Genomic DNA, 12,076 nt, shown 5'->3' with positions numbered 1-12,076 from the left:
CACGATGGAAGTCATCTAACAGAGGATTTGTGTGTTATCCCACTGTTCTTTTTTGCAGGTGAGAGAAATTTTGAAGCGCACATCTACAAAGGCCAGAAACAGCATGGGTAAGGTGGAGGGAAGAGAGTTAGAGGTGTCCTTTTGAAAGGAATTGTTTAGGTACCTCACCAAATACTTATTTTTCTAGCAGGACCCAAAATATGCTGGCACATTTTCACAAAAAAAAAAAAAAAAATTAGAGGTTGAAAATAAGTGTTTTTTTCTGAGGCATAAAATCAGAATTTCTACTCCATGGTTTGGATAGGACATAGTAATGGGAGCTGGCTTTTCATTTCTACAGGTGCAGCATCTGGCACGTAATTCACATTTCATGAATTGTTATAAAATTGGATTTGATTACTGTATGATCTGCTTTGGAAAATTCAGATGTCAACTGCAATATGTTACATTATTTCTTGCAGGAGCATATTTTTCTTGCCATTTCAATAGAATAAATGCATCTTTCCAGGTTACTTCTATTACTTCAGCTTTAAAAAGCACCTCCCTGAGCTGCCTAGTGAAATATACGACTTAAATATGACTTTTCTGAAGATACTTTTGGGATAACACTAAAATATTTGGGGCTTGAAGTTCAGAATTTATTTAATTTTCTCAAGGTTCAGACTTTATACAGGTGTACTTATTCTGTTTCCTCTCCTCTTTTCTCTCATCCATTGTGGGATCACATCTCCCTAGTGGAAAAGAAGTGATGGTGCTCCTCGTCTGAAATATTTTCGGGAAATCTTTCTGTAAGCTTGAGCACTTAGGGACAGATCACAATGCCCAAGGGTAATGTTCCTGGCACAGAATGTGCTGCAGCAAGGTTCTGCACAGTCTTGGTGTGATTGTGTGCAGGGAAGCTGAAGTAACACATCTTTGGTACAGGAAAAGAGATTAATTAAGTTTCCCTGAACCGGGCCTTTTATTTATTTATTTATTTATTTATTTATTTATTTATTTTCCAATGACACAAAAAACATTACAAAATGAAAACCACAAGAAATGCTTTCTCTTTTTCAACTGAAACCACTTGCCTTTTCCCATGACAAACTTTTAAATTTATGATTGCCACACTGTTTCCTTTAAAAAAGAGAAAAATTTGTTTTAAAAATGTCAGGCATTCTGCATTTAAAAACATTATTTGGCAGGTGTCTGCTTTTTTTAACTCTTTATTCGGTGCTGTTCTGTGTTTTGATCAGCTCAAAAGGCTCCAGTGGGGCAGAAGAGAGGAATGCTGCCTTATTTTTCTGGATTGTCCCAGCTGGGAACCCTCCTGAAGACTTTGGAATTTACTGGGGAGAAAACTTGAGAAGCAACCTGTCCTACAAGGACAGAGTAGGAAGGGAGAGAGCACTTTGCCAATAGACACATCTGCCTCTAACTTCAAATTATCTCTACTTTAATAACTTGTTCTGGTTTATAGTGGAGTACCAGATATCATTGCAGATCAAAGGACAAGTAATAATTTTTCAGGGTTTTCTTTTTAACTCTAAGGTCAAAATACAGCCTGATGCACTTCAAGCTCAGGTCAGCTCAAGATCCCATTTGACATGAAGTAACTAGTTTAACAGCCCCATCCTTTCCATCTTTCTGGCACATAGCCAAAACCTGATTGTGCACAATGTTTGACCTAAATTCACTTATCCCTTTGCTCTTCTGAGTTCCTCCCCCAAAAGTCTTATGTTTCAAATGTCACTAAGGCCTTCCCAATCTCACTGGTCTTCAGCTTAAAACCACTCATCAGGAGAGGTTTAAAATAATTTTGTTCTCTTTTTTTAAATAAGATTACATGGCTTACATTGCACAAGAGGCAGGACAGTGATGTTGGAAGTGCTTATAGGAGTCTTTGGTTGTCCTAAACATTTTTTATTCTATGATAGGATGAAAAGAACAACACTTCAAACACATTTGCTTATGGATTTTTTTTAACATCTCTGTAAGGCTGAATCTGATTCCAGTCCTATGATATTATACAGGAAGGATTATTTTCTTCTAGCCTAACTCTGAACCACTGTAAATAAACTCCCAAACATTAAATGTTTTCAGGAGCAGGCTTGACACTATCTAAGCATGATTTACTGATTCTATTAATGCATGTAGTTGTACTTGTCTTTGTATCAAGGAAGACATTTTTTAGTGCTGGCTGTCTAGCATATCTGACCACAGGGTTTTTCCAAATATTTCAGAACAATGTGTAATTTGACTATGGAATATTTTTCCTTGCTGAAGACAAGCTAGCTGGTTTTACTTTTTTTCTGGGCATTGAAAGCAAAGAGGTCTTCTATACATATATAGAACAAATTACTAATTATTATAAATTACTCATCTTTGGTTGCCTTTTTATGGAAGAATAAAAAGATCTCTGCAGTCTCCTGCAGAGACTGAGGATGGAATTGTTGTAAGAGTTGCAGGTCTTGAGAGGCAGCAGGGATCTTGTGTCTGTCTGTAGGTGCTGCAGTCCCTGGGGATTCCCTTCCTAAACTCCCTGCAAGTGCTCAAGGCCAGCTTGGATGTGGCTCTGAGCAACCTGGTCTGCTGGAAGGTGTCTCTGCCCGTGGCAGGGGGAGCAGGAGCTGGCTGATCTTTCAGGTCCCTTCCAACCCAAGCATTTTATGATTTCATAACCACAAACACCTGTGAAAGTGTTTTTAATTGTTGGGATGTGCCAGTAGGGATCCATGGTTCTGATCATTGTAAAGATTCAAGAAGGACTTCTGGATGCTTTGCTCCTCAGTCATGAGGGTCTTTGCTATCAGAGTGAAAAAGTGGTCAAAACAATCTTTATACTGTGCTGTCCACTGAGGAAAAGCACACTATGGAAGTGAGATTCTCTGAAAAACGTTTTGCACAGCCAGGAACTCCTGTGTTGCTCTATTCTCATCCTCACTGTTGTCAGTAATACAGCTCCATCCCCTTCGGAATGTCATGAAATGAAATCTGTAATAATATATTTTCTGTTCAGTTGTGCCTGTTGACCACCTGAATTTTTCTTTTTTTTTAGGCATTGGCACATTGTTAGCAAACAATGTTTATGATGCAGCCTACCCACTTCATGATGTACGTATGGCCTATCAAAAATCCAGTTCTCTGTTGGTGCCACTCAGGAGACATCAATTCATAGACATTGATATTTCCTGTCTGTGACAATGAAAATCTCTTCGAAGTGTGATCCTAATATGAAAAGTCTTCTAGAAGTACATTTCAAGTTGTGAGCTAAAAGTAAAATCGACACTGTAGGAAAAGCTGAGCAATGTTTTATTTAGTTTTATCTGCTTTTACATCAGTTATTAAACTATTTTCTTTCTCCAGGGTGAATATGAAGGCCAAAATGATGTCATGAATGAAAGAAAGGTACAATGCATTGCAAAATTTATTTCATATTAGATTTAATGTAATAAATGTGAATTAATGTTCTAAATGTCACAGTAAAGCATTAGCCACTGTACAAACAAGTAAGTGTTTCTACAAATGCATACATTTTTTTCATTTCATATTTTCCTGTATTTTTGAATATAAAAATGTTCTTGCAGGATTCTCATAAAGTCTTCTTCTGAAGTATGTCAGTAAATTTAATTTGATATTCACATCTTGAAATGCTTCCAGTTTCCCTCTGCATGCATGGACAAGATTTTTCAACATGTCAGGAAGAAAAACTTGTTAAATAAATAATATAATAATTTTCTTTTCATAACCAAATGCTACGAGAGAGCAGTGGTTACTAAAATAAAACAGTTGCACTTTTCATTTCATTTCATTGTGCGTTCAATTCAATTGCATGCAATTTCTAAAAATCTGCTTCCAATTATTTTGTAAATAAAGTCTCTAGCTATCAAAAGACATTTGAAAATAGATCAACCCTCAAGAGAAACAGTGCGAATTCACACTGTGCTTAATATAAATACTTACTTTTAGAAATGGGAAAAAAACCCCATTTAATTACTGTAATCTATTAAGATCCATTCCATATTGTTCTCTAATGTTTGCTGATTTTATTTTCCTTCATATGAAAACAATAGGATAGGAAATGAAGGGGGAAAATAGTAGGGAGAGAAAGGGGAGGAGGGAAGAATGAAGAAAAAGGGAATGTTTGGATACCTCCAATATTTGCTATACCGTGAAGACTGAATTAATACAAATTGAGGTAATACATCTGATTTTTCCAATGCTGAATAAGTAAAATCTGAAAACATAATATGTGTAGTTTTTGGTAAATAATGTTGCCATTCAGCCACTAGATGTCTTCATGTGCCATATACAACATAATTTAGTGTATGAACCTCGGTAAGTAAAACAGAGTTAGAAAATAAACTATAAAGAAGCTTTTTTTATTTGTGTCTCTTACTTTGAACTTTTTGTTTTTGAAGGAATTGTGTGCTCTGGACTTGGAGAATTTTCTCTGAGCAATTGATAGAGATCCAGGAATGGATTCTGAGAGGCAGCTCCACAGATTACTGACTTGGAAAGCAAAAATTTTAGAGGGAAATAAGTAAATGAACATTAGTCAGTGGAGGAAGATTGGGAATGGAATGGGGGGAAGAGGGCCTAGAAGGACCAGTGTCTGGAAAAATATTCCCCCTACTAGTTGTATTTTGTGCTTCCCTCTCTTTATTCTGCCTATTAGGCTCAGTTATGAAGTGTTAAGTATTAAAAACATAAAAGCTTCTTTCCAGAAATACTTCATTGATTATTCACATATGTCCCTGCTGCCTAGGCATTGAATCTTCTGTAGTATTCCTATGCATAAAATCATCTGTTTTCTATCTGAATCTAATAGTCTCAGTGTTTAATTTCCTGAAGAACTCTGATCAGGTTTAAAAGAAAGGAGGGCAGTTTTGAGCTTTTTCTTTTTTTCCTTCTGCCCCCTCTTATTTTGCCCATTGCAACTTATCTGTATCACAATTTCAATTTTCTTTTGTATAAGCCCAAAAATGAACTGACTCCTTATGGGGTAATTATGCCAGTAAGGCAGCAGAAGTAATTAAGGTTTCTGTACCAGTTTACAACATAAAAGGTTAATCCTTATCAACCTTCTTTAGGATTTCCCTGGAGAAAAGGCACAGTGAAGCAACACTTTTATCACATCATATAAGAATTAGAAATCTGCAGTGAAATCTATGAAACCCTCAGACTGAGAGGGCTTCAGTCTTTCCTAAGAGTGTTGATTGGAGTAAAGGAATTTCCCAGTTTCAGTGTGACTTCTGCTCTAAAGAAAAAAAAAGTATTTTAAAGGAAGGTATTGAACAGCAGAATGGCAATAACTCACTATGAGAGTAAACACTGGTTTAGTCTTCTTTAAGGTTCTGGCCCACTGGCAACTTGTAACCCTTCCTTGCTGCCCCTGTGTTTGACATTAAAAAATCCATGAGGGCTTTGTAACCTACCTGGGAAATACACTTTTATATGCTGCTGCAGCATACCTATTATTAGAAGCAGATTAGAAAATTATTCTAAACTTACAGAAAGAACCTGTTCCTAAATGGAATGCTATTTTAGACAGAACTTTCTTTTTGCTCTTCAAATTCCATTCTGTAGCTGTGTTCAAAGCAGCCTTTGGGTAGTTTTAAGAATGTAATAGTTTTAATTTTCTTCTTTTGTATATTTGAGTGAATGCATTTCTTAGTATGATTATTTATGGAAATAAATAACATTTCGTAGATAATTCTGTGGGGTAATGGCAAGGGATGCCAAATGGCAAGGCTTCCCCAAGACTGCAGCATCCTGTATTTTTCCTTTTGAGCCGGTTTAACTTCACTGTGTAATAAATGTGGGGAAGAGACAGAAGTGTGGAGAAAGATGTTCCACCATCCTCACGTTGTTGGCTTGGTTGGAGGCTTCTAGAACTGTCTGGAAAATGTACTTGTATGGAAAACTGCTTTTTTTGTTTTGTTTTGTTTTGGTTTGGTTTTGGTGCAAACTCTTAGAAGATGTTTGTGAAAACAGAAGGGATAACTTGTTTCAAAATAACTTTCAGTTTGGTTTTTTTCCTTTCTTTCTTTAGTTGCTGTACCAAGAATGGGCAAGATATGGAGTGTTTTACAAGTTTCAGCCTATTGATCTCATAAGGTAATGTGGGCTTGTATAAAATACCAAGGCACCTGGTTCTGAGGTGATACAGATTAATTCATTTCCACTTCAGCAAATGAAATCTTGGATTGATCAGAGCATTGGAATAATGCTCTCACTGCTTTTTTGTGACTCTAATGATAATTGACTACCACAAAATGCACTCAACAATTTGTACCTATGCTTTTGTACAGTGCTTATTTCTGGAAGAACTTCATACTTTGGGTTTTGGGAGTTTTGGAGTATTGATTTGTTCATAGGAGAGGAATTGCCATTTACATTGATGAATTTTTATTGGAGAGTATGGTCACAAAATCTGGTGAATAATCAGAAGCTGGTGTTCACATCATGAATCAGTGTGAAAGTATTTGACAGTTTTGAAATTGATTTGATTTTTTTTACTCCTGGTTTTACAAGTTTAATTCATCTGAACACATCCATATGTGTTTCCAGTGGTGTTTTTTTTGTATATTTATGAATTTTTTCTTTACAAACATAGAAGTTGGCTTTAAAATAAGACAAAACAAACCAGACATGATTTTCAAGGATTTCCCACAACATCTAAAAGAAAGCCAAAACAAAACAATTTTTATTGTATTGTATTTTGTTTGTACTATAGATACTGAGTAAAGAAAATAAATATTTGAGGGAACTGCTGACTACAAATATTTTTATATAAAATGCCTGTCTAAGAAGAAATGAACTGCCATATTAAGAAATAGAAAAAACCTCCACAAATATCTGTTTCTTGATAATTTGTAGATATAAGAAAGATGGCATTTATTACCATTCATCTTTTGAATAATCAAACTCCAACTATTTTTTATTCTATGATGTGCCCTTGTGTGATTACCTGCAAAAGCTGGCATTGGTAATATGGATGGTCAATAAGCTTTGTAAAAGATTTTTGTTACATTTTGAGTTAAAGTGCAATATTGCACATAGTTTTTCAAAGAGTTAAGCACTAACTTTTAATGTGAAAGGAATTACTCCTTATTGGGAGCAAGACATTTCAAACTGGCAAGTGGAAGTCAGACCACCAAACCCCACTGAGGTCCTGCAAGGCTTTGAAATTTCCTCCTTTTTTTTTGCCTCAAAGCTTTTGAGGCAAAATTTATGTACTTTCTGTAGGGCAGTTCTTCCAGGCCAAACTCCTGTGTAGAACAGGTAAACTCAGAATGAGATTACAACACCTGCTCTGTTGTTAGTAAATACTACAAGCATTAAATTCAACTGTGACTGGCTAGAGGAATTCTCAAGTTTTAGCAGACCTGACAGCTCAGCTGAGTTAAAAATAGAGGTTCATCTGCTTGCACTCCATCTTCATTTGTGTTTTGCTGTCTCCATTATAATGTTTCTCTGTGCTGATATGATTTCATAGAAATTCTGTGGCTTGAACTTCTGTGAGAAACTAAAAGAAGACCAGACATGTGCAATTGATTGTCTGTTCTCAGAGATGATTTTTCTTGCTTTTATCTTCCATATTTTGCTTGACTGCAAGTTTGACTGTTACCACTAAAATAAATGTGGTTTTTATTTCCTGGGTAATGTTAGAGCTTTAGTGTGGATACACCTGGAGAATGGCCACCTCTCTCTTTCTGCCAGTGAAGTGGGTTTCTTCACTTTTGTACCACAGGGATATTTGAGCTCAGCCTTGATGTGCTCAGCCTTGATGTGCATACTTGTTGCCTTGGCAGACATCAGTCACACTTTGGGCTTTTTGATAATTTACTGTGACCCTTCTTTCTTAGATTGCTTAGATAATAGTCAATTTTTTTTTCTGTTTGTTCTGGTGTAACTTAATTTTATATTCGGGCTTTGATGGACAGATGAAGCAACATTATCTTTCTTTATACTCAAAGCCTGTCCTGCCTGCTGTTTTTAAATACATTAACTCTGTTGAAGTATGCTGCTTAAATAATATTCACATCCCCAAATTAATTCAAATTTTTAGTCAAACTTTTTAATACAGCTTGCAAGATATTTTTAACTATTCCTGTTTCACTCTCATTCCATAGGAATGCAAACTGAAAGTCATTCTTTAACTCAAGTGCTGATGCTGGGAGATTAAACGTGGCACTGTAGAATTAATATTATAGATTATTCCTCAGTACCTTCCTTCTGACCACACAGTTGTTGGCAGTTCCCAATTGATTGTACACCAAAGATATGAGACACATATTTGTTGTGCTCACTTTTGGTACAGACTGGGGATTCTCTCCTAAGGTGTGTCATCCTCAGGGAATTTAACTGCATAGTCAGTTTAGGAAAGTTTTTTAATTTCTTAATAACAAAAGGAAATAAAGGACCTTTACAAAATTCACTGACAATTCCACTCATTCCTGTCTCTTAATCTGTAAAAATATCCTTCTCTGGCTTTGTGGACCTCTTTGAGCTATAAGAAAAAGCAAATTTTTTTTGTAAAAGAAAATGCAGCTGTGAATGAGGAGGGTTTTACCAAAAAAGAACACGGTGGGTGTTACATATTTCTATTCTACAGCAGAACAATTTCAGTTAAAGCTCTAAAGGAAATATATAGTGCAGATCGTGCAAATAGTACAGTGTGAATTGAGGTTTGATTTGTAAGATGTTATAACACCTCATCTCTCAGTGCACATCCAAATATAAAACCACATTGTTTGAAACACAGTCTGCCTAATGCAGTGCTTTATTTGCAAATGTGAATGAATGTCTAAATATGAATTTACTTTTTTTTTGTATCTTTTAAACTCACATGAAGAGGATGATAAACATTTATTTGAGAGAGAAATCATAAATTATTTGCTAACAGACATCTTAGGCTAAAAGTATTGAAAATAGTTTACCTCAACTCAGCCATCTAAGGAAGGCCTGAGGGATATATTAAAAAGCAGAGAATGAAAGCTGCATTTTTAGACTATGCAGAGCTCTGGGGATCTGTCTGTTGTAACATACCTTTTTCATCATCCTAATTTCAGTATTGATTTTTACTAGAGAGGAGTTTCTCTAGTGTGACTTTTTTGTAGGAATGCACTTAGCAGCAGTAGTTCCTCTCAATCCTTGCACTATAATATAAAAAGTGCTATAAAAACATCTGTGGGTTAGTAGTTTTCTTCTATTTATGATGATTTTCCTTTCTCAAATGAAGATGAGTTCAAAGTCAGTTTTTAGCAATTCCTGCAACAGTGATGCCACTGTTGATCCAGAGACAGGGAGGACACTCCCTATGAGCTGTGTGACCCTGCATAAAGAAAGCAGGTTTTATGCTTTTATAGATGTTATTGAATGTTACTCAGAGTTTTAACAACATGATTTTGGAATAGGTTGTCCTTAGACCTCACCTCTGCTCAAAGCACAGCTGGCTTGAAAGTCAGATCAAACTGCTGATGAGTTTTGAAATCTCCTGGGATGGAGATCATGCAGCTTCAGCTCTTCCAACACTGTACCACTCTCAAGAATTTTTTCCTCCTCTTTGGACCAAATATTGGTTGATTGATCTGACTTGTAGTCGTCGTTTGTCTTTTAGCAGTGCACCTCTAATGAGTTCTAGCAAGTCAAGAAAATACACAGTGAGTGTAAGAAGTGCAGTAGAATTTATAATAAATTTTATTTCTGGTTGCAATTTTATTTCTGGTTTTATCACTTAGGGAGTCTAAATGACAGATGAAGGGAGTAATCTATGGTTACTGGTGTCACAAAGAGGTGGTTTTCCTTCTGAGACAAAACCTTAACTCCTGGAAAACTGGCACGTTTGCTTCATAATGGACATCTTGAAGCACCTGCAGATAGGAAGCCATGTAGGGACGGAAATTCCAGGAGTGAGCTGAAATTCCATCTTTTTAGAGAGGATGTCACCTTTTTATCTCTTGATCTATTACTGTAAGATTACCACACCCTAGGAAAATCAAGCAGACTTGGCTCATTTCTAATTGTGGTGGAGCTTATTTTACTACTAGTGCTTTCTATAAGGTCCCAGCTCATCTTCGTATTGTTTTTTTCATATTTTAATTTTTATTTCCTGTTTCTAGAACTTCACCAAATGTCTTAGTAGTTAACAGGCTACATTATCTATAGTATGATTATTTTCAAAGCTCCAAATGCCTCTTGCTGTAAAGCCTGAAACTGGGAAGACATGTAAAGACTAAGACTGTATACAATAACTCTTTTTGCAGGAGCAGGTAGGAAAGCATGTTAACTAAAATATTATTTCTAGTGTATAGAACATGAATCAAAGCTCAGGAGTTTCTGTTAGTCAAACTGTCTAGCTAATATATTTCCTCCTCCCTATCTTTAACTATGTTTTCCTTTGGTATGGAAAATTGTTTCACCTCAGTGTGTAATGAATTCTGGCCTTTCATTGTAGTGTACCCATGTTGAACCTGCTCTTGACTGAGCATCCCCAGTCCCTCCTGTTCCTGCCTGTGAATGCTGTGTTCCTAAAGCCTGAAGTTTGCTTTTCCTGGCAGTTTTTAAAGCACTGACAGACCTATGATCCCAAAGTCTGACTGTCTGAGCTCTGGAAACTGTTGCCTTCAGTTTGAGTGTCTTGGGGCCTGTGTAGGACAGTGCTCAGTGTAAACAACCAGACCCCAAAGTGTCATTACTGCTTTGCCTCTTTACCTTTTGCTTCTTTCATCAATCTTCACCAGAAAAATCCCAAACCTGGATGTATCTGCTTACCCTACTCAGGGTAGTTTTAAAAGAGAGATAAAATAAGAACAGGGGAGTTCTGCTAAAGTGGTGCTTTTATTGTCTTTAGAGATAAGTGTTTCTTCCATTTTGAAAGTGTGGTTAAGATCAATTTGTGGCACAGCTTTCCCCTAACTGAGCCCTTCTATCCTGCCTAACACCTGAGCAAATGACTCCTTCTTTCACCGCCATGATTTGTGGTCACGTCTTGACGTCTTGAGAACGTTTGCTCTTTATACTGTCTAGGATTCTAAGGACTTGAAAATAAAGTGTGTGATGCTCAGTCCCAGAGGAAATGTTAAGCCACTGCTTATGCTAACTTTGGGGCTCTTGATGCTCAGTGTGGAAATTCTCCTGTATGTTTAAATTCTTCTGCTTCTGTTACTACTGTGAATTAATCTCACCAAATATGTTTTTTATATTTTTTTTATTTGTGGAATGTGACCACTTTGGCAGAAACAGCCCTGTAGCATCTGGTTATCTCACAGGGACTAAAAAACCGTCCCTGATGCACTCTGTGCCTGCAATTCTTCCCTGACTGTCTTTAGCAGGCAAATCTTCAATGATCACAGATATGCTGAGGCTGCCTGCAAGGAATTCTGTTAGGAAAAAGAAAAAATATCTTTAACCCTGGGAAAGTGCAGTAATCGAGCAGACATAGCACTAAGTAGAAAAATGCCCCTGAGATCTACCAGTAAGTTTGGCACTTGTCCATCCAGCTCCTTTCCAAAGCTCTGCCAAACACATGCCTGAGGCAATAATCTGAGCATATCTTCTCCTACAACCCTATTGCACTTTGAGGCCAACATCTTTTTAGAGTTCCAAGAAACTCTACAGCAAAGATTCCTTCCCAACACGCGGTTCGTCCAGCTTGCAGTTCATCATCATTACAGCTCTGGGTGCAGGGGGAAGTGCTGTGCCAGCAGCCACTCATTCTTGATGTCCTTCACACCAGGTTTTTACAGCAGAGAGCTTCCTGGAGGGAGCCAGAAGCAGGTGAGGCCTGTTTGTTTATGAATGGCTTTTAGTATCGTGCCATACATCCATGAAAATGGCCTGTATTTTAGGAGTTTGGTGCTAGGGCAGCACTTTTCAGCTGAGTTGTAGGGAGTTTTCCCTCTCCTCACTGGAACTTCTCATCACAGGGCTTACCCAAGTCCTCCAGCCATTGTTTATTGCAAAGCAGAGGGGTTTTGCTCATGGTACATAAATCACTGAGGAGTTTGTATTGAATTATTCTGCTGGATGAAGGCCTGTGACTGGAGTGAGATGATTTACTTACAGCTCTGCATTTCACAGACTTTGC

At 37.0% G+C, this 12,076-nt stretch overlaps 1 protein-coding gene across 1 annotated transcript in view; it reads left to right on the top strand.

Moving 5' to 3' along the window:
- ANO2 (anoctamin 2) overlaps positions 1–12,076 on the top strand; it is a 128,946-nt gene that overhangs the window by 35,703 nt on the left and 81,167 nt on the right. Inside the window, exons 7-10 of the mRNA XM_085048937.1 lie at positions 59–107; positions 3,041–3,096; positions 3,349–3,390; positions 6,038–6,102. Coding sequence (XP_084905063.1) covers positions 59–107; positions 3,041–3,096; positions 3,349–3,390; positions 6,038–6,102 — 212 coding nt within the window. The remainder of the gene's footprint in view (positions 1–58; positions 108–3,040; positions 3,097–3,348; positions 3,391–6,037; positions 6,103–12,076) is intronic.

Source organism: Lichenostomus cassidix, chromosome 1Aa (genome assembly GCF_008360975.1).
Source record: "Lichenostomus cassidix isolate B80296 chromosome 1Aa, HeHo_3.0, whole genome shotgun sequence".
Taxonomy (NCBI): Eukaryota; Metazoa; Chordata; class Aves; order Passeriformes; family Meliphagidae; genus Lichenostomus; species Lichenostomus cassidix.
Note: the sequence above shows the minus strand (reverse complement) of the source record. Positions and strands in the feature narration are given on the sequence as shown.